The sequence below is a fragment of the Grampus griseus genome, assembly GCF_964374135.1.
Source record: "Grampus griseus genome assembly, chromosome: X".
Taxonomy (NCBI): Eukaryota; Metazoa; Chordata; class Mammalia; order Artiodactyla; family Delphinidae; genus Grampus; species Grampus griseus.
This window is the reverse complement of record NC_138999.1, coordinates 94,398,814-94,422,271: the sequence shown is the minus strand read 5'-3', so window position 1 is coordinate 94,422,271 and position 23,458 is coordinate 94,398,814. Positions and strand designations below refer to the sequence as shown.

At 42.5% G+C, this 23,458-nt stretch overlaps 2 protein-coding genes across 8 annotated transcripts in view; both read left to right on the top strand.

Annotated features, from left to right (window-relative positions):
• Nucleotides 1-3,894, top strand: part of ACSL4 (acyl-CoA synthetase long chain family member 4) — an 84,191-nt gene extending 80,297 nt beyond the window's left edge. For all 7 annotated transcript variants that reach the window (XM_082681083.1, XM_082681086.1, XM_082681084.1 and 4 more), the window contains one exon: nt 3,587-3,894. In XM_082681083.1, the coding sequence (XP_082537209.1) occupies nt 3,587-3,744 (158 nt within the window). In that variant the 3' untranslated portion in view covers nt 3,745-3,894. The remainder of the gene's footprint in view (nt 1-3,586) is intronic.
• An 18,580-nt stretch (nt 3,895-22,474) lies between these two features.
• KCNE5 (potassium voltage-gated channel subfamily E regulatory subunit 5) lies at nt 22,475-22,912 on the top strand (the record flags this gene model as incomplete). The annotated part of the gene is made up of 1 exon (XM_082681350.1): nt 22,475-22,912. The coding sequence occupies one exon, from the start codon at nt 22,475-22,477 to the stop codon at nt 22,910-22,912; it is 438 nt and encodes a 145-aa protein (XP_082537476.1).
• Nucleotides 22,913-23,458: the final 546 nt, after the last annotated feature.

Genomic DNA, 23,458 nt, shown 5'->3' with positions numbered 1-23,458 from the left:
TTTTAGCTCTCTTGGCTCCCAGTCAGTTAACTGCTGGCCTGTTTGCTTTTGGTCTTCTAAGATTTTGTTGGGCCTTCTCACCCAGTGTCCTCTCTCTCATTTCTATTTTTCCTTTGTGGTTAATACCTTTTGAATTAAAAAAAAATATTTTTAAACTGTTTATTTTCCAGGGGAGCAGAGATAAACTGTGTACTCTTCATGTTTAATTGGAAGCGATTAACCTAGTTTTAACCTATTGCTTTCCCTCCTAAAAAATGAAAATGTCATTTTTCTGATTACAGATACCTATATTCATTATAAAGTACTGGACAATACAGAAAGTTTAAAGGAGGAAGTAAAAATCACTTGATAGTAGTTACCTTTGGGTGGTGACATTACATTTTGTTATATGTAGTTAACTTACCAACGTCATCGACTTTCTTCTAAGTCAGTAGATACAGAATTGAATTATCATTTTTTAAGCTAAATAGTATTCCAGTAAAGGAGTGTCCACTTAAGTCCTTATTGTTAGACTTTTTCCCTCCACTGTAAACAAATAGAATATATCTCTTTTACTCTAATTTATTTTCTTATGTAATTATTTTCTTAATATGGATTATCTGAGTCAAGAAAAATGTATATTTTAAAAGCTTTTTTCCCTTATGTTGCCAAATAACTCCCTCTTCCCCCCCAGAAAAACTGGACTAGTTTATACTCCTGTCAGAGATACATGAGCACACCTGTTTCCCTAACTAGGCTACTATTATTTATTTTTAAAATTAACTACTTGGGTTCCATTTTGGTTAAAAAATATAGTTTGTAACATTTGTTAGCAAGTTGAAGTTGAAAAACTATTTTCCCCAAGAAGAACATTCTTCTGGTTAACTCTGGTCACTGTAAAGTTTTAAATAGCAGTTACCTATTAACATAATCTGCAAAGTAAGTTACTGTATAAGCATAAAGACAGTAGCTTAATTTTTTTCTTAAAGTTGGTTTTGTTAATTATAGTATTATTGACATATCACACTTTTTAATATCACCAGGCTTCCAGAATTTTCTTTGATACAAATCCTCATTTTTTTCTTTAAATGTAGTATTTTAAAAAGTATTTCAGGGCTTCCCTGGTGGTGCAGTGGTTGAGAGTCCGCCTGCCGATGCAGGGGACACGGGTTCGTGCCCCGGTCCGGGAAGATCCCACATGCCGCGGAGCGGCTGGGCCCGTGAGCCATGGCCGCTGAGCCTGCGCATCCGGAGCCTGTGCTCCGCAACGGGAGAGGCCACAACAGTGAGTGGCCCGCATACCACAAAAAAAAAAAAGAAAAAAAAAAGTATTTCAGCCAATAGGCTGTTATTCTTAGTCACTCTCTGAACGTACTAATGGAGCAGAATGTGACTTGAATAATTTGTCATTGAATATTCACCTGTGTAAAAGCAACAGTGGGGGAAGTTTTTCAGGCTGGAAAATGGAATACAATTCTAGGACCTGCTAGGCCTACATAACTTTCCTGTGCTTGGTTTGAGGCGTGAAATGGAACAATTCATGATTTGGATAATGAACACTAATCATGAGCTAAATCTAAATAACTCATAAGCTCGTGTGTGCCACAGAAGATTTATTTTGCTAACCTTTTGCTTCAAATTATAATTTCAGAGACTTAGGCCAAAAAGTATAAAATAGTTTTGATTGTTTTCAGTTAAATCTGCCTGAAATCATACATCGTTCATAGCAGGCCTCTTCATGTTTTAAATATAAGTGCAAGGTATAGATAGTATCATAAGAATGCAAAATAATGGTTTTGGGGTGATTTGACAACTATCAGTGGCTAGAAAAATTGACATTTGCTGCCACCTGCAGGTCACATTTCATAATGTCCTAGGTAATTCTGATAAAATGCCACGTGTAAAATTGTTTTTGTTTTTTTCTTCCCCTAATCTTTTTCACTTGTTTGCAATTTATAAATTTATTTAATTTATAGGAAACTGTGTGATTGCCCGTTGCTCTCTATAGCTTGTGGTACTAGCTAATGTTTAGGAGTTTCCAAAACTATGAAACCTCTAATGCAGCATTAAAAAAAAATGCTTAATTTCCTTGTGCGCAATTGAAATAACGTACCTGCTTTGTCCCATTGTTGTCAGTGTTTCTGGAATACGACCTGTGTAAGTAGGTAAAGTAATATGAAATAAAAGGTTTCGGAGCCAGATCGGTACTTGAGAATTTAACTATTCCCTTGAGATCCAAATGTGACCTTATTTCAGGCACCTCTGTATAACTGAGCTATAATCTATCATTAGAGTAGATATGGTTAATTTGAACAAGTTTTATATTCCTTTATTACCTTTTTAGGCATTACTTTTAGGAAGTTGGTTCTAAGTAATTTGAAACATTACTTTTCACACTCAGCTTTATATTTTTCTCTTATTTTAATGAGAAACTCGCTAATTCACCCAAGCTTTCATAAAGCTCAGACTAGCATTAGAACAAAAACTTCATTGAATTTGAGTTCTTTGTGCTTATCACTGAAACCAAGTTGTTTCTCAGGTTACCTAGGCTGTTTAGCAGTAGTTTTAAAACATGCAGATGTTTGCTTCTTCGAAATTGCTATTTTAAATAATTGCATATAAAATAAAGCTCATCTGTAGATTAACATTACAGTTAGTAGGCCTTCAGAATTTTAAGGATGACCTTGTATTAATAATAAGTAACTTCATTGAATATAATTTATTGAATTTAAAATTATTGAGCACTGTATGGATTGCTTCTGTGTCCTTATTTTCACCATTTTCTTACATTTCTTTCAACATGTGTTGTGTTGTCTAACTCAAATCCAATATGTGCTGCATCAATTCTTATATCATTTAAGAGTATGAAACTCACAACCCCCCCTTTTGATTCTTACTTGAATTACAATAAAGCTTACAAAGAACAGTTGTCTAGAGGCTAATTTTCTGTAGAATGAATGAATAAATATGTATGTTCCTTGAGGGCTCAGTGTAGTCTATGGATGGCAGTGAACAGAACAAAGCCCCTGCTTTCATGGAGCTTACATTCTAGTAGGTGCATTAAATATATAATATATGAGGTGGTGATAAGTATTTTGAAGAAGACATAGCATAAGAGGATACAGAGAGACAAAGGGACTTCTGTTTTGTTAGGAGTGGTCAAGGGAGTCCTCTCTGAGGCGGTGGCATTTGAACAGACACGTGGATGGGGTAGGGAGGTGAGCCATGCAGCTACAGCAGGGAAGGCCATCCCAGGCAGAAGGCGCAACAGATAGAAAGACTCTGAGGAGGAGGGTGTCTACATATATATTAGAAAAAAAACTGCATAGTCCAAAACCATTCAACTGAAACAACTGATATGTACTTTGAGAAATATAAAATGAAATTGTAAGGTGGTGGTATCATTAACTAACTCTAACATACCATTAAGTTTGCCTCATCACCTGCACCATCTAGGTGAATCCTGCAAAATTCATGTTTTATTGTTTCTCTCTCTCCCACTCGCCCCCATTTTCCTAACCCTCGTCACTCTTCCCCCTTCTTTCCCCTCTCTCTCCCTCTCTTTCCCTCTTTCTCCCTCATTCCTACCCCCCCTTTCTCATTTCAGTGAAATTGGAGCGATTTGAAACTCCAATCAAGGTTCGCTTAAGCCCAGAGCCCTGGACCCCTGAAACTGGTTTGGTCACTGATGCTTTCAAACTGAAAAGGAAGGAACTGAAGAACCATTACCTCAAAGACATTGAGCGAATGTATGGGGGCAAATAAAATGCTGCTCTCTTACTTACAATTGTACAGGAGGCGGCCTGGTGGTTTTTCAGTTCTGAGTTTTCAGCCTTGTTGAGCTGTCTGTTAGAATGTAAAGTGTATCATTCTAAAGTCATGATAATAAAAAAACAAAACCCAAAGTGATTAAAATAGTTGTCGAGTCTACTTTGACTTAGTTTTGCATAGTTCTAGTGAAGCTGAAACTGAAAAGTTATTTCCCTGTAGCTGTGTTATTAATTTTAGAGCAAAATTCCTGTTTTTAAAAATTAGCCTAAGATATACTTGTTTCATTAAAGAAAAAATATTTAATGTTGAACAAAATAAGTTGGAGCTGGAGTAGAATGTTTGAGGAAATTTGCAACTTCCAATGTCTGTTGTCTTCCTAGTTCAGAAGATGCTCAAATATTAAGCATGACCAAAAAAATATATTAACACTACTCAAAGCAGAAGTGCTGCAGGGCTTTAAAATTCTCTTCCAGCCATTTGTCTTGAATCATAATATACAGAATCAAGTAATACCTTGGAAACCATTTTAGCATTCATAATTGTTGTGTAGGTTACACATAGAATCATGATAATATTGTGAATAATTACAGTGCCTGAAGTAAGAATAAAACAATATAAACGCACCAAAAAATATCTAGTAATATATTTAAAGGGAAATTCAACTGCTTTTTTGAAACTTGGAGATGTGAAATCAGTAACTGTAATTATTTGAATGACTTAAGAGTAAAAGTACATCTTAAAAAATGCTGAACATTGCGTTTCTGTTTGTTCAAAATAAGACAAACCAAGAGTTAAAATAATAGAAAGTTAATCAAATTTTAACAGGAAGCATTTTCTCTGTTAGAAAAGGTGTTGAAATCATAAGTATTTAGAATTCCAACCCTTGCACAGCACTGAACCAGGGAGAGGATTTAGACTTTGAACTTATCTTTGATAGCAGGGATTGATTTTAAAGTGTATTAAATCACACTTGTAATTTAAGGTCTGTTTGCTGTTGCTGATTTGATTCTTGGTCAATTATTTGTATTACCAAAAGCCTTTCATTTTGCTTTAATTTTAGCAAAAGCGGGTTATGATGAATGACTTCCCTACCATCTTGACTTAATCTCCGAATTCTTAATTAACTTGGATGCGTTTTAGGAACTTAAAGGGAAGAACACACTGTTACCACTTTTTTTCTGTTTGAGAAGAGTTCAGAAACTGGAAATGCTGGATTTGGGAGAAGGGAAGTTACTCACTAAGGGACTGATACTTGTGCAGTAACTTGGTATGTGGGCTTCTTTTTGAATCTTTAATTAAAATCTGGGATTATATATCCCTGATAGGTATTCACACTTGAACCATAGTTACTGTAAAAAAAAAAAACAAAAATTCTTAATACTGTTATTCTTTGCACTTTTTTCTTAGTCATTTTATATATATATATATATATATATATACCTATATATATATGTTGCTTACATTGCTTTGTACAGATGTGGGCCACCACTGCAACAAAACACATTCTGTTTGCTCTAGAATATTTATAAAGAAAATATTTAAATGTTATGTATATGGTGGTATAAAGGAAAAATCATCTGGTGTTATTATAAGCAAGAACGGAGGTTTTTGTAAAGAATGTTCAGTGTTCTGCAATGTAAAATTTGAAGCAAGGTCTCCCTGAGTTATGTGTATGTGAGTATTCTCATTCTTCCCAACTTGCCTTCTAAGAGTGAAAAACCATTCTTACCAAGTAGACTACTATTCAGCTTCCACTGTTCTGGCCCACTGTTGATCCTCTAAGGATGATGTTCTTAGACTTTTTCAGTATGTGAGTCCCCTCCTTTTGGAATGGTGATTTTAAATGTGTGAGTGCATGCGTACTCAGATATTTGAACCCTCACCCGCTCCCATCTCCCAAAAGCTAGAACACTGCCAACTAATCTGTTGTATGGGTCCTTTAGAAACGCGTAATTAACACTTAAGGTTGGGTGCTGCTAATTCTTTGCGAAAATCCAAATATTGTTAACGGACCAGGGAGATGCCACTACCCCCTGATTTTTCCTCAGCAAATATACGTGTTTATGTAAACAGATCTTTCCATATTCATAGTGACTTTTCAAGTATTTGAGCGTAAAGATTTTGATCCTACCTTTTTTATACCTGTTTGAATTGTTCACTGTTATTATTACATGTCAGCCATCAAATAAAGTTGTACTTAAAAATTTTCCTGCAATTATGTACATTTCTAAGACGAACACTTGTGACTTTGCTTTAATTACATGAAAGTACCTTGCCTCCTTGATATTTGATATTCATATTGATTTTTTTTTTTTCTGGAATGGAGGTATAATTGTGTCACTTTTTGGAACTGAGATACACATGAATGATTCAAAAAGTCAGAAGTTAAGGAGAATAATGTTTCTTTGGCCATAAAGACTGATAATAATCCTTGCCTCTATTTTCTTGATAGCATGTGACAGATGTTTCTGGAGTAACAAGATGAGAACAGATTAAAGATTGTGTGGTATTTGGGATTTGGAGAGAACTATTTTAATTTTCAAATGTAGTTACAAATTAGAATGTATTCATATTTCTACTTTCTGTTAAAATGCACGATTGCAGGATTGTTACTTAGGTTTTCACGTTTTCCTTGATGAAAAGCTTCGTTTGTTCTTAAGAAATAAATCCACCCACGTTATCAAGCCAGTTTGTGCTTAATTATGCGTCAAGATAAAATGTGCAAGTTTGAAGAATACTAGCCAAACTTTTAAACACATATTTCAAAAGTCCTCCTCTCTAGGTTTATAGAATCGCATTAAGCAGATAACCTGAGTTGTATAAATCATATCCATTAGTTTGGAGGATTTGAACCCAAAGCTGTTAACTTTCATACAGTTAATAGAGTAGAATCCCTCTGCAGCACTGATACTGTGGGACAAAACATAGTCATGTTGTGTGCATTATTAGTACGTGCTAGTAAATGGTAACTGTTACCTTTAGGCTAATTAAAATTTAGGGAGAAATTAATTTATCTGAGTTTGCCACTCACTCGCTGTGTGACTTTGGGCAATTCATTAACATCCCTCCACTGCGTTTCTCCTTCCCGAAAAATGGGGTTGATTGATAAAATAGGATCTACTTCAGAGGATGGTTGTGAGGGTAAAAATGAGTTAATCCATATAAAGTGTTTAAAACATAGTAAACATATGTTAGCTGTTATCATTATCATTGTATCCAGGTAACATTCACGAGTCAAGTTATTTAACATATTGGTTTGCACCTCAGGGCCTTAAAGGACTGCTTGCCCCTGAAGACTTTGAAGAAAAACTTCTGGATTTAGAGGTGAGGAGACCTGGGCTCTTTCTATCACTAGTTTTGTAGCCATGGACAAATCTCAAAATACCCCCTTAGCTTTAGTTTCTTCTTCCTGTATCAAAGAAAGAAAGAGAGAGAGAGAGAGGGAGAAAGACTGGACTTCAAAAAAAGACGCTTTGTAAAAAGGGAAAGATGAATGACAGAAGAAATAGGGAGTGTATTTGTCCCTAAGGCCCATCACATCTAGCTTTCATATTGTGATTTTGCTGTCCCAAGGTGATTTTTGGTTTGCTTTTTAATGATGCCCTAGGTCCCAAGTTTCCTATAGGGATATGAGGCTGTGGCTGATGCCATCACAAGAAGTGAGGATTCTACTAGGTACAAGGAATTTCTGTAATTCTCATGTTCTCTCTCTTTAAAAATCAGAGTTGTGCATATATAATTTAAAGCAGTGCTTTCATTTTTTTTACTGTGATCCACGATGCTTTGCACACATGCTTATGTGTATATAAAACAATATTTTATGTGAAATGTTTATGTGAAAACAATGTTTATGTGAAAAAACAATACTGAGACTTCCTATTTCATTTATTTAAATGTTGGTTGTCACCCTCTAAACTGATTTCATGACCCCGCAAGATAGTGCTGTTCGATGGAACTCCTGTGAGGTTGGAAATGTTCCATATCTGTGCTATCCATTATAGTACTACTAGTCATGTGTGGCCATTGAGCATTTGAGATGTAGTTAGTGTGACTGAGGAACTGAATTTTTAATTTCATGTCCATGTTGGACAGCACGGCTTTAGAGAGTCTGCAAGCCACAGTTTGGAAAGCACAGGTTGAGAGCTATCCTACGATGTCCATGAAAGAAAGCTATCCCCTGCCATCATACTCCCACCTCCTCTACCTCAGTGGCAACCACACTCTTAGACCTCCCAGTCAGTACTAGTACTCTCTTCTTAAATGAGAAGGCAAGGATTACCAAACCTTGGAAGACTAGAGATAAAAGCAAGGAGAAAAAAGCAAACTGGAGTAAATCGGTTCCGCAGGGTAAATAAAGAAAGCTTTAAAAAAAACTTTTAAAACTACCATTAAACAAGAACAGAAGGCTGCAAAAAAGGAATATATAGAAAACAAAAAAAATAAAAACATCTCTTAGAAATTATAAACATGATGGCTGAAATGAAAAATTCAAGAGAAAGGTTGAAATAGTAGAGGAAATCTCTCAGGAAGTAGAACTTTTCGAGGAGCCAAATGTTTTTTATTGTGGTAAAATATATATAATAAAGTTTGCCATCTTAGCCATTTTTGAGTGTACAGTTAGGTGACAGTCATACTCACGGTTTCGTATGACCATCACCACTATCTAATTCCAAACAGTATTTTTTAAAGATGAAAACTAGGAACAAAAAGATAAGAATATTAAGAGATCAGCCCAAGTGATTCCTCATTTAAATAACAGAAGTTCTAGAGAGAGAGAATAACAAAAAAAAAAAGGGATTACAAGAATTCAAGAAAATTTCCCAGAACAGTGTGGGTGGGGCTTGTTAAAAAAGCTTTGCTATAAGTTGATCCCATGTCAGCAGTATTCATAATGACCCACAAATTGGAAATAACTCTAATGTCCATCAACAGGAGAATGGACAAAGAAATTGTGGTATATCCATACAAGGAAATGCTACATAGCAAGTAAAAAGAGTAAACTACTGCTACATGCAAAGACATGGATAAATTATGTTCACAGATAATTATGATGTACGAAAGAAGCTATTCACAGTACATTATGATTGTATTTATATGAAGTTCGAGAATAGGCACAACAGACCTATGGTGATAGAATCCAGGATAATGGTTTTCTCTGAAGAGAGTGGTATTGCCTGGAAAGGGGCATGAGGGAATCTTCTGCCATGCTGAAAATGTCCCATATCTTGTTTACATGAGCATCCAGGGTAGGTAGGGTCAGACATGTCTGGCATGAGCAGGTAAGATTGATAATATGGAGGAGAAGTTGAAAGTTGGGTGTATTTCGGTGTTTTGGAGGAGAAGAGGATGAACCCATCGGGTTCATCATATTCTGTCCAGCATGTACTAATCATCAAACTGATAAGTCTTTGGAACAAATGTGTTTAATTAAGGGTATGGGAGAACCTGAAAGGTTCATCTGATGAGAAGCATCTTTGTGGGCTTGATGGGGAGGAAGTAGACCTAGGTAGCTGTGAAGTAAGGGACACAGACAACTTGGGTGAACTTAAAATACCTGAAGTATGTCAGTATATTTCAGTGTTTGCACCCACTTTCAGTCTCAGTTGGGCTTAGTTTTTGAGAGACATGACATCATGTGCCTAAAGTTCATTTCTTACTCTCTTCCCGCTATTACCACCCTAGATCAGACCTTCACCCCTTTTCACTAGAAGAGCTATACCAACCTCCTAACTAGTTTCTTGGCAAGTCTTTTCTTTCCATCACTGCCAGTATACTCAGTATACTCCATCTTGTATAGAGATCTGCCAAACTTACCTTCTTAAAATACCACCTTGTTGATGCTGTTCTTATTCAAATCAAAATGTCAGGTTGGTATTCAAGTCCCTGAATCAGAAGATCTCTCTTTACCTGTCTTACCTTAACTCCATTCTCTTTCACTTCTGTGTTCTCCAATCTGCCAAGCTCATCCTTCCAAGTTGTTCTTCACCCTGGCTGCACTTAGGAATCACATGGGAAGGTTAACAGCAATAACAATGACCAAAACCCAAACAAACAAAAAACAGTACCTGTGCCTCATTTTCTCTCATTGGCCAACAGTGACCTGTTTGCTGGATCTGTAAATTCCTCTATTAACACCTGTCCTTAGGATTAAACTACAAAATAATTCACAGAAGAGAGGGCAGTTTTCACAGGTTACCAAAGAAGGAGGCTCCTGGTTAACTGTAGGCTCCCCTAACCCTCTCCTGTTGATATGGGATTGATTTTTCTTTTGTGTTGATAGATTAGCTATTTCCTTTGACACTTGAAAACCTGAGAGATTCTGAGAGAATGAGGTCTAGAACCATTTTATTTCTTAGAAGACACTCCTAAGGGTATCAAGAATCAGAAATGGGCTCTAGGGGTGGGACTGCTTGGAAGTGCTAAACATCAACTTTACCTAATTCATATTTTTGCCTTGGGGCTGTGAGAAATCAATAATAAAAAAGAGTCAAGAGACTCCTAGGGACAAGGGAAAAGAAGAGAGAATATGTTGACCCATCCATGTATCTCTTCAGAGTGACTTTTGAAGCAGAATTATGAAAATGATTCTTTTGAAGTCAGGTATTTCTTCTTGTGCCCAGCTTTTTCTAGCTCGTAGAGTTATAAGAAGCTCAGAACAAGGTGTGTGTGTGTGTGTATATATATATATATATATATATATATATATATGTATGTATATATCACAGACATGTCCACACACATTTTCTTCTTTATGGTCAACAGCTCTACCTTAGCTGTATCTTTGACATTTCTTAGGATAAGGCATTCCAATGCCCACGTTCAGTTTGGGATGGTGAACTGTATGTGTCAGTATAGGAAAGTAGCAATGTAGCGTCCCAAGAGTGGGAGAGAGACGGGGCCAGAGAGGGAAATCAGGAAGGTTTCCTGCCTAGTAACTGAATCACGAACTATTTGAGCAAGCAATGCACAGAGATGAGTTAAAATTTGTCAGATTTGCCCCGCAGACTTCCTGGAGGTTGCATCATTTCTAAACTGGATCTGCATTTCATTAGCCATCAGGATTCTTGATGCTGAGAGAATTAACCTTTCTCAGGGAGTCCCAGTGAAGGAAAAGATGTGGACTCTTCTGTTTCATTTCAGCAGGAGTCTTTGTTTTCTCTGCAAGACGCCCCTTTGGCTCTCTTTGCTTGTGAATTCTTCCCTTTTGCTCATGATATAAACAATAGCTCTCTCGACCCCATCTCCTGGGGTTGTGGGATATCTTGGTTGGCCTTTGGTTGTGCTCAGAGAAGAAAAACTGCAAACTGGCCTGGAGCTGGATGACCTCATTCTCTTACAGCTTTGGGATTTTTTCTCTGAAGTTTTAAAAGATGGCTTGGGCACTGAACTTTTCTTAGATAGCAAAGCCATTTCCATTTGAAGGCCCTCTTAAGTTCCAATAAGATTTCTTTTGTCTTGAAACAGGACACTTAAGAAGTACTTCTGAGCCCTCTCGTGTAGTATTGCTATAGAGGAGACAAAAGATGGTCTTATGCTCTCAGCATACAATGTCAGACTATGGGGGTGAATTAGAAGCTGAACTGTGAGCTGAAGACTCTAAATATGTAGGAATTCGGAAAAGACAGAGATCCTTTTAGGCTTCAGTTGTCTGGGAAGGCTTCCTTGGAGCCTCCAGTCTGCGCCTAATGCTGAAGAGGCAAGAGTGACTCTTACCAACTTCTAGCTAATAACAAAGAGTGTATTCATCTGCAGCAGCATCCCTTCTGTGCCCATCAGCCTGCAAGGACAAAGTGGGGTGAGAGCAACAGCAATGCCATGGGCCATAGCTTGAGATTCTCAACCAGAGATCTCCCAGAGATGCTAGGTGTGCCTGAGGTATTGATGCCCTCTGCCCTTGGAGTGGCCAGAGCTCCCTGGCAGGCTGCTTTCTTATCCATTTATCCTAGGGGCTCAGATATTGTTAGACCTGCGCGGTCTCCTAGGAGTTTCGACTCGCCCAGGAAACAACAAGAGTCGGAAGTCGATGCAAAACGCAAGAGGTTTATTGAAAGCCGGTGCACCGGGGTTCCTTGGTCCTCACGCAGGAGGTCGAAGAAGGAACCCTTTTGGGCGCGAATATGTCAGTTTTATAGGTTCCCACTTCCCCGTATGTAAATTATAGATTTGGTTGTGTTCTCCTGCTGATTGGTCCCGGCTTAGGCTCGGACCAGAGAGGGAACTTGTCCCCAGCTGCCTGATTGGTCTTTGACAGACACCTTTTTTACATTTTGTTATCTCCCTCCTTCTCGGAAGGGGGCCGGACATCCTGGAAATTCACCCATTGTCTAAGAAGCCCCTATTGTCTGGAGAGTTCTTAATCATTAGCTGGAACAATGTCCCTCGAGTCCCACAATATGTTATCTATGTGTGCTATGTGGTGAAAACAATTGGAGAGCACTATTCTAGATATACCCCTTGTCTGAGAAAGCCCTGGTAACACATGGTCACAGTGCTTTGTTTTCATGGCTGTAGTTTCAGACAGACTGTCAGCTCTGGGAAGGTAGACAGATTGTGTCTGTCTTGTTCACTGCTATATCTCTAGCGCCTGCCACTGTGCCCGGCACATAGTACATTCTCAGAAAATATTTCATGCAAGTCGAAACCACAATGAGCTACTACCTCACACCTGTTAGGATGGCTATTATCAAGAAATAACAAGTGCTGGAGAGGGTGTGGAGAAAAGGGAACCCTCATGCACTGTTGGGTGGGAATGTTAATTGGTGCAGCCACTGTGGAAAACAGTATGGGGGTTCCCCAGAAAATTAAAACTAGAACTACCATGTGATCAAGCAATTCCACTTCTGGGTGTTTAAAGAAAATGAAAACATTGATTTGAAAAGATATATGCATCCCCATGTTCACTGCAGTATTATTTACAATAACCAAGATAGGGAAACAATCTAAATGTCCATTAATGGATGAATGAATAAAGAAAATGTGGTGTATATATACAATGGAATAGGTGAAATAAGTCAGACAGAGAAAGACAAATACCGCGTGATCTCACTTCTATGTGGAATCTAACAACAAAAAAAAAGCAAGCTCATAGATACAGAAAACATTGGTAGTTGCTGGGAGGTGTGTGGGAGAAAAGGGTGAAGGGGGTCAAAAGTACAAACTTCCAGTTATAAAATAAATAAGTCCTGGGCATGTAATGTACAGCATGGTGACTATAGTTAATAACACTGTGCTGCATATTTGTAAGTTGCTAAGGGAGTAGATCTTAAAAGTTCTCATCACAAGAAAAAAATGTGTAACTGTGTAGTGACGGATGTTAACTAGACTTACTGTGGTGATCATTTCACAATATATACAAATATCGAAACATTATGTTGTCCACTTATAACTAATTAATGTTATAGGTCAATTATACCTTAATTAAAAAAAATATTTCATGAATGTATGAACAAATGAGAAAGTCTAGACCTTGAAGGATGAGTAAAACTTGGACAATGTGGAAGGGTTAAGCATTGGCAGGGAAAAACAGTATGAACAGAATCAGATGTGGTCATGGTGTGTGCCAGGCAAAATTTCGAGAGCAGCTGAGGGGCCCAGAATTATTCATGTTTTGAGGCGGTGGGAAATGAACAGGCTCCATCATGCCTGTTGAACATAATGTTGGATGAATAAAGAGCCACTGAAGCATTATTGCCCCCAAACAAAGTCAAAATTAAAACAAACACGTGGTAGTTGACACAACTGGTCTTGATTTTTCTCTTAGCATCTAATTTCAAGTCAGGCTTTGCCTACCCACTGTGGGAACCAATTTCTCACTTGGTCTGGGTCCTGATTCCAAGAATTCCTAAATGTTCCCACATCATCTTGCAGCTAAGAGGCCCTCACGGAAACCCCTGGCTCCCCCGAGGCAAGAATGCTGTGCCATGCCTCATGATGCAGGGGTGAGGGGAGGTGAACACTGTTGTTTTCCTTATTCATACGTTGCGGATATTGCTTTCCACGTGGAGAAAGGGTCCGAATGGCTACTTCCTATTCAAAACATCTCAGATGTCACATCCGCGGGGACGTCTTCTCTGAGCTCTCCAAGGTTGAGTTAAATGCCTCTCTTCTGGGCCTCACAGCACCATATGCTTATTGTTAATAATGAAGTAACCACAGCTGACATTTTTGAACACTTAATATGTTCAAGGCACTATGCTAAGTGCTTTCCCAGCATTATCTTATTCAGTCCTTGCCACAAAATCCTACAGTGAGCGCTTTCTATTATTATTTCCATTTTACAGAAGAGGAAACCGGAGCACAGAGAAGTTAAGTGACGTTGCTCAAGGTAACACAGCTGCTAGGTAGCCAAGCCAGAACGAAAATGCAGGTTTGTCTTATTTGCCTCTAATAGGGCCTTGACCACAGGGCGTTGTAAGGGTCTGGGTAACCCCCCCGCCCCCTAGAGTTTTAGCTCCATTACGTCAGGAAGCAAGTCTCACCTAGATCCCCGGCTCCTAACGCAGGGCGTGGCACAGAAAAGGGCAACAAACGTGTGAGCAGAAAAACGAAGAAAAACAAAAACGCAAGGCTTCCACCAGATGGCGATGTGCGAGTCCAAGAGAAAAATGCCCTCTGGCTTCTTCCCTTCCCACAGAGTACCCCAAGTCTTCACGTTGTTTTCCAGAGAAGACTGAGTGGGCAGGAGAAATATTTTTCATGATAACGTTTAGGTATGAATTGACACAAATTTGACAATTTATGACCTTATGTTTTGGCCCCAAACGGAAGGTTGACCTTACTCCACCCTCCTAGATTCACGCGCTTCTTTCAAAGATCTCAAAGTGGTTTTCAGACTCTTGTCATACACTAAAAAGCTAGAAATAAAATCCGAATTGCCCAAAGCATTGAAGGAGGCTGTGCACTGGAGTGGAAAGATTTCCTGACTGGGAGGCAGGAGACCTGGATTCTGATGGCTCTGCCATTAACTAATAGGGGACTTCAGGCAAGTCCTTTCTCCTCTCTGGACCTTCGTATCCTCAGCTGAAAAATAAGGGGGTTAGATGAGGGAACACAGAAGCTCTTTTTTTTTTTTTTCCTGCTAGCCTCTGGACAAAGGACCTTAGGCAGCAGCATTATAGCATGATGGTAATAGATTACGGACTCTGGTTCAAGTCTTGGCCACCTCCAAGCTATGTGACTTTGAGCAAGTTAACCTCTCTGGGCCTCAGTTTCCTCATCTGTATAATGGGGTTCCTGTAAGGATTAAGTGAGATAATGCATATAAAGTGCTTAACACAATGCTCGGCACACGTAAGCTTTCAGGAAAAGCTATTATCTCAGAGAGTTAATTCACATTTCAGCAACTCCATCTAGAGTTTGGCTATACATTTAGTAGTCAGGAAAATGGGGGGGAGCTTTAAGTAATAAACCACAAACAATCAGGGTTGGCCCTATCATAAGAGTAAACGCATGTCATGTGTACAAGACAAAGTTAAGTGTGCGATTGAAGCAAAGAGCTGCAAAAGTAACCACAAACAATTGGAATCCTCATACATTCCTGGTGGGAGTATAGAAAAATACAACCACTTTGGGAAAAGGTCTTGCAGTTTCTTATAAAGCTAAACTACATCTTCCCTGTGATCCAGCATTTCTCCTCCTAGATATTTACCCAAGAAAAAGGAAAACATATGTTTACAAAAAGATTTGTTTGAGGGCTTCCCTGGTGGCGCAGTGGTTGAGAGTCCGCCTGCCGATGCAGGGGACACGGGTTCGTGCCCCGGTCCGGGAAGATCCCACATGACGCGGAGCGGCTGGGTCCGTGAGCCATGGCCGCTGGGCCTGCACGTCCGGAGCCTGTGCTCCGCAACGGGAGAGGCCACAACAGTGAGAGGCCCGCGTACCGAAAAAAAAAAAAAGATTTGTTTGAGAACATTCATAGCAACTTTACTTTTAATAGACAGAAACTGGAAACAACCCAAGTGTCCATCAGTAGGAGAGTGGATAATGGATAAATGGATAATCAATAAACAAACTGTGGTATTGTCATACAATGGAGTACTACTCAGCAGTAAAAAGGAACAAACTACAGGTACATGTGACAACGCGGATGGTTCTCAAACTCATCAGGCTGAGTAGAAGAAACCTTATACAAAAGACTTCATACTATATGATTTCATATATATGAAGTTCTGTAACAGGCAAAACTAATCAATGATGGAAAAAAATCAAAGCAGTGCTTGCCTCTAGGGGTGAAAGGAGGGGATCGCCTGGGAAGCGGCAAGAGGAAACTTTCTTGAGTGGTGGTAATGTTCTACATCTCAGTAGGGGGCTAAGTTACGCAGTTACCTTTGTCAAAACTCAGCAAATATACAATTAATGTTTGTGTATTTCATCGAACATATATGTTACTTCAAAAGGAAAACAAAAGAATAATAAACAAATATTGAACTCTAGTTAAGGATGGGTATGTGGAAGGTGCTTACGGGTGAAGTGTACTGATGTCTGCAACTTCAAAAAGAAAAGACACTGGATAGAGAGACAGATGGATAGGTGAGGGATGGATAAAGCCAGTATCAGAAAACATTAGCGGTAGAATCTGGCTAGTAACAAGGCACCACTGGAAAATTCTATCAACTCCGCTCTATGTTTGAAATTTGCATAAATTTTTGGAAAAAAATATATCCACAAAGTTCCATATCCTGAATGGAGCCAATTTTTTTTCAAATTTAAAAGCCTTCGTTGGAGGAAGGCAGACCTCAAACCCAGGTAAATATTTCCTGATCACCTACTATAATGCCAGGCACTGTTTCAGGCTAGGTGAGGAATACGAAGAGGAAGAATACAGCCCTCGCCCTCAAAAGGATTGTTGGGGCCATCTGACGAGCACACATATCACTGTTATCCTATGCTGTCGAGTTGCTAAGGACAGTGAGATTTCATCTAGCTGAAAGAGTGTCTTAAAAGTTCTCCCCACAAAAAAGCAATGATCATTATGTGAAGTGATATAGGCATTAGCTAACGCTACGGTGGTAATCATATTGCAATACACGTGTACCAAATCAACACATTTGACGCCTCAAATTTACACAGTGTTACATGTCAATTATATCTGAATAAAAAATAATTTGTAAAAAAAAAGAAAAGGTTTCTGGTATTGGAGACATGTGGGTAGTTATTGCTGCAAGTATGATTGGAAGGCGTCTTCAAGCCAGAGCACAGAGAGTCTTGAAGTCCACACTAAGGTGATAATTTGTCAATCTGATGGGGCACATTCAAGAATTTTGAGCCAACAAGTGGCATCCTTAGAAAATTGCTGGGAGAAAGGGGCAGCTGCAGTAGATAGCATTGCTTTAGAGGAGTCAGCAGGCGAGGGATCTTTTCATGTACCTGCTAGGAACACAGGGAGCAGTGGAGGCATCCACAGGGAGGAAGGGGGTTCAGAAAGACCTGGGACAGCTCTGAAGTCCAAGGAGATGAGATCTTGGTTTCATCTTCTGGGAAACGGGAAGCTATTTGGTCTGTGCCCCTCTCCTACCTCTTTGCCCCATGATGTTGTGCCTCTGTAAGGCTATACTGGTTGTTTACAGCCAGCATCTATTCTGATTGTTTGCTAGTCCATTCTGATTGGTCAGTGTCCAAGACATAGGGCTGTTAGATAGATTTTTTAATATTTATTTATTTATTTATTTTTGGCTGCGTTGGGTCTTCGTTGCAGTGCGCGGGCTTTCTCTAGTTGTGGTGAGTGGGGGCTACTCATCGATGCGGTGCATGGGCTTCTCAGTGTGGTGGCTTCTGTTGTTGCGGAGCACGGGCTCTAGACACGTGGGCTTCAGTAGTTGCGGCACGCGGGCTCAGTAGTTGTGGCACATGGGCTTCAGTAGTTGTGGCGCACGGGCTCAGTAGTTGTGGCGCACAGGCTTAGTTGCTCCGCAGCATGTGAGATCTTCCTGGACCAGGGCTCGAACCCATGTCCCCTGACCTGGCAGGCAGATTCTTAACCACTGTGCCACCAGGGAAGTTCCTGTTAAATAGTTTTAATATCAACCCTACCCACCTCATAGGGTTGCTGTAAGGTTAATTAATAGCACATGCTAGGCATTTGATAAATGAGATCAGGGACTATATTTAATGTTCCAGTATGTGGCCTGATATAGGGTGACCCCAGCACAAGCCCACCAAGACCCCCAAGAAATCTTTAAGGTAGGCACTCGAAGCCCCTGGGGTGCATTCCAACCCATAAATATTGATCTTTATCAAACCCCAGTCCCCCCACCCCAAATACAGCATATATTCCCATAAAGCAGCTGAGAAGCCCCAGCTGGACCCAGGAACTATCCCATTTACTCTCCTCCCTCTTTTGAATAAAGAGGGATCTTCCTTTTTCGAACAAGGCTTTGGACTCTAGTATTTGGGTCCAGAGTCAAAATTCTCTCCAGGGCTTCCCTGGTGGCGCAGTGGTTGGGAGTCCGCCTGCCGATGCAGGGGACACGGGTTTGTCCGGGAAGATCCCACATGCCGCAGAGCGGCTGGGCCCATGAGCCATGGCCGCTGAGCCTGCGCGTCCGGAGCCTGTGCTCCGCAACTGGAGAGGCCACAACAGTGAGAGGCCCGCATACCGAAAAAAAAAAAAAATCTCTCCAAATCAGAATTCTCGCTGGATTTCATGCCCACTGCTCATCCCACTCCAGATCCTGGCACTTGTCCCCCGTTCACAAAGAAGTGGCTGTAAGCCATCAAAGCCACAGACAGTTCACCAGTGTGACTTGTTCACTGATGTGTCTCTAGGACCCAGCACAGTGCCTTGCACAGTGTAACATGCAACAAGTGTTTGTTGAATAAATGAATGAATGAATGAGTGATTCATTCTGGGTCTGTAGTTGGTGCTTCACGAAGACTTTTTTCCTCCCCTCCCTCAGAGCGCATTGTGGCTTTGCCAACCTCCTGGACTCCAACAGTGCTTACCATCTGTGCCCGTCCTTTGGCAACTAGCCAAACTCAACTCAGTTCCATTCAACCAACTTCCATGGAGCTGCACTATTGGCAGGAAGCATTCACAGTCTCAAGGAATGGTGAAAGCATTTCCTAGCCCATGGCGCCTCAATTGTACTTTTAAAACAACCTTGGCATGGAACAGAACCTTTTCCAAGACTTTTTGAAAGTCTAAATACATGATTATAAATTACTTCCCTTTGTCAACAACACTTGATTACCGTTCAGGAAATAAGTGAGTTCTGGACAATAGATCAACAGATGATTATGGGGCAGGTATGGGACAGGTGTAGAGGGGCTGGAAGTCTGGGGAGGAATGAGACTCAGTCCTTGTCTGATGGATTCGGACTTTCATTAAGTGTGGGGAGGAAAAGGAGGTTGGCATCTCAGCCATTCAGGGCTGGGATTGAAGGGATGTCCAGCAGCTCCTTGAGTGAAAAGAAAGCCAGAGTCTCCCACACACACACCTGTTGTTTTTTTCTGAGGGTTGGGCCTTTTTAAATTTTATGACTAGTCTCCATTCCTGTTTCCACCCCCTTCTATACATCTCTTGCTTCCTATGCCAGTCTTCTGTAAATTTCTAATTTGCTTTCTCTCTGGTAATTATTTATTTTAATGGAGTTAGAATTGGCCTTGTATGTGTTCATTAAAACATTATCTTTAAGAGCGAGAACCTGGAAATTAATCAGAAATCTTACAATAAGAGCTAATTTAAATACATAATAGCAGATCTATAGTCTGGAATACTGTATAGGTAGTAAAATGATGTTGTAAATAATAGTAATTGACACGGGGAAAAATTACCAGTATCTTGTTAAGTGAAAAAATAGGCTACAAAACAATGATGTATAGTGCCTGTGTGTGTGTGTGTCCATGTGCAACACATGTGCGCTCTTGTTGACTTTTCTTATTGGTGTTTTTCTGTGTTTTCCAAATTTTCTGCACTGAATGCTGCAGTCTGAATTGGGGCACTATCAAGAGGGGTGCATTGTAGGGACTCTGAGAGCACAAATAAGGGGAATCGAGCAAGACTTCCTTTTGTGAGTGTATTTTGAGGAAGGTGAAAGGCACAGAGTATTGGAGAGGAACTCGAGGAATATGCTGTTTTTCAAGTGCCAAGGAAGAAGGTGGTGTCTACTGGTGGTGAGGACTTCAGGTCCATCAGAGAAGACTGGGCTCCATTAAAGAAGCAGTGGGGAGCAACTCTGGGTCTCTGAACACAGGGGTGAGTGGATGGAAGTGGTGTTGGCGGAGGATTAGTCCAGCCATAGCAGGGTGGACTGGGTTGTAGGCAGGGTGATCTGCCAGGAGACTCTCAGTTTGCATATTTGACCTGAGGTAACGAGAGCTTGGATTAAGGTTGTGGCAATAAAACCAGAAAGGAAGGAGCGGATGGATTTGAGAGATGTTACCAAGAAAGAATCAGAGCTAGAGATTCAAATTTGGCTAAATATATGCCAGGTGGTAGGTGAAAGCATGTAAGGAGACACTTTCCAAGGAAATGGATGTTAAGAGAGAATAGCTGAGGATTGAGTCTTGGGGAATTCCAACAGTTAATGGGAGGAGGAAAGAAGAGGGGCCAGCAAAAGAGACAGAGAGTGATACGTCAGAGAGATAAGAGGAGAAACTTGAGAACTCAATGCCATGAGAGCCAAGGGTAGGACAGGAAGGAGTGGGTGGTTGATGGTATCAAATTCATCCTTGAGGTCAAAGATGCAAATTGAGCAGAGACCCTTAAATTTGGCCGGGAGGCCGCTGTTGAACTTACTTACAGAGAGTGGTTTGGGCAGAAAGCGCTGGACTCTAGAAGGTTCCAGGGAAGGGAGTGGTGGGGAAATGGAGGCAGCCCATGTGACAAGAGTCATGTGTTATGACAGAGAACAAGGTCAAACTTTATTATTCTAGACCTGCTGCTCAACCATTTGAATCTACTGGCTCATAGGCTGTTGAAAATACAATACACGTTTAAATGATTGTTTTTATGCTACAGTGAAGGGACTTCTTCCTCCCACTGCCCCAAACCAAAAAAAAACCCTAGAGATTCTGGGCATGTTTTAACAGATCAGAGGAGTCTTTTAGCTTAACAGTCCTGTCTCTAGGTTGGTACTGCTTTGAGAATTTCCTAGCTGTGTCCTCTGTCGTTAGTCATGCCAACTCACTTGAACAATTCTTCCCTGAGCCCCTCTGAGGCGAGGACATTGAGGCAAGGTGATTAGGGGGGAGCCAGTGGTCAGGGGCACGTGGAATGTCTCTAAGATGTATGTAGAGGCTGTTAAGCAAGGCTCCGTTTGAGACCCTGGATATAGTTTGGTGCCAACCTCACTCCAACACACAGAAGGCTACAGCCCGCAGTGGACAGTGGGCTGAAGGGTGACTGAAGCAGAGGCATCAGAAAACCTCCTTTTTTTAACCCATGGCCCCTGAAGATTGAATGGTCCCTGGACCGAATGGTCTTGAACAGGCACCTTGGTTTGCAAGGGATACATAAAGGCATATAGCTTTGTTTCATTCCTTCTATTACTTGGCAATCATATACAACCCGACCCGACCAGCACTACTTCATTTTTTTTCCTACTCGCTGTCTAGAAATCAATCCTTTGAGCACTTTCCCTTTGTGAATCCCAGTCTGTTTCCAGTTTGACCTACTATGGATTTATTTGTCTTAGTGACTTGTTTTCCCCTAAAGGAAGATACCCTCTGAGAAAAAAATGGCTGCCTCACGAGCCAGCAGGGCCTAGACCTGTTCCCAAGCCCCAGAGAGGCACAGAACCGAGTATCTGGCTAATTGCATGTGGAGGTAAGCATATTGTCTAGAACTGGCACTTTTCAGATCCCGAGACGCCTAGGGAGTGTAGCCAAAGGGCCTTTTAAATGTCCCTGCTCCTTTTAATGGAAGAACTTGGTTGCATTTCTGGGAAGATGGCTTGCCGCCCACGGGAAACAGGGTCATATCATGGATGGTACACTCACACGCTAAGATGTGGAGGCCCCTCTAAAAATGTGATAGGAAATCAGAGCAGGGGTACTTCCCAGGGGGCTGGTATAATATCAGAAACCTTTTTTGGAAGCCCCGGGCGTCCTACTCCACTTCAGTCACCAAATGTGTCCTGAGCATCTTCTGGATAAGATGCTCACCTCGGTCCAGGGGAAGCCGTGAGGGCTGGAAAGATAGGCCAGGGTTCTTGTCCATGGGAGTAATCACCCGTCCTGAGATGTGGACCCGCGGTCTCGGCTGCCGTTTCGTGAGTGCTGATGGAACCCCGGTGCAGGACCCGCCTCGTGGGGGCCAGATGCTGTATCTGGGCCAAAGCTGGGCCTGCAGGGCAGGTGGCCAGAACGTGGAAGGAATTCTCTTCCGCAGCCCGGGGTCTACGCTTGGCCCCAGCGAGCCGCCCTGCCAGCCTCTGCCGCCCGGGGCCCCGCGCATTCCGCGCGCCCCCGCCCCCTCCGCCCCTCTCCCGGCCTCGCCCCCTCCCTCGTCCCCTTCTCCTCCCCCCACCAGCTGTCCCCTTTCCCCGGGGCGGCGAGACAGCCGGAGCCTGGGAAGAGGCGGCTTCGGGCCGAGGGGGCGTGGTGGGGAAGGGGAGGAGGCGCCGGGGTGAGGGGATAAGGAGGCCCGGGCGGCGGGGTCCCCCAGCCACTGCGTCGCCCGCCCGGGAGCCGGGTGCAGCCGCCGCCGCTCGCCCGCATCCCCTCGGCCCGGCCCGGGGGCAAGGTCAGCAGCGATCTGGAGCCGCCGTGTCACTCCCCGACAGCTATGAACTGCAGCGAGAGCCAGCGGCTGCGGACCCTGCTGAGCCGCCTGCTGCTCGAGCTGCACCACCGGGGCAACGCCAGCGGCCTGGGCGCCGGCCCCGGCCCGAGCATGGGCATGGGGGTCGTGCCCGACCCCTTCGTGAGCCGCGAGGTGACCAGCGCCAAGGGCAACGACGCCTATCTCTACATCCTGCTCATCATGATCTTTTACGCCTGCCTGGCCGGAGGCCTCATCCTGGCCTACACCCGCTCCCGCAAGCTCGTCGAGGCCAAGGACGAGCCGTCCCAGGCTTGCGCCCAGCACGAGTGGCTCCCGGGAGGTGCCCCGGCCGCCGCCGACGCTGAGACGGCCGCCGGATCGCCCGCCGAGGACCGCCGCCCGCCCGGCCCCGCCGGGCTGCCCGCCCCGGCCCTCGTCCGGGCCGCCGAGGGGGTCTAGAGCCGCCGCCCCAGCTCGCTGGCTCGCCCGCGCCCTCCTCAGCTCGCTCATCCCTGGGCGCGGCACCCGCCTGCCTTGCCGCCTTTTCCTCTCCTCCCCTTCCAGGGCTCTCCTCACCTGAGGCCCGGACAACGTTGAGAGGCCAGGAGACCTTGTCTGGAAGGCCCTGGAAGAAGCACCACCCTACCCCCTCCGGGCCAGCCCCTCCCTCCTCTCCCCACCCCCACCTCCGACCCCGCACAACCCACTGCACTAAACTGCCTCTGCTCTCTTGTCTTCAGACGGCCCTGACAGCACGCTCCAGCCCTCTGGGAACTGAATCCAACACGTCCAACACTTGGCATTGAATTGAAGCAATGAAGTCTATCCGAACTCTGGGCCGTCTAACTGGCAGCTGTTCCGGGGGCTGCCAGGGACTGCTCACTCTGTAGAGCCAACGGGCTTGCCATCACTGCCAGGGCGGCTGGGGCAGCTCCAGCTTCCTGTTGCCTTAGGGACAGAGACAAAGAAAATGAAGAGAACTCAGACATCTTTTCCCTCCCTCCT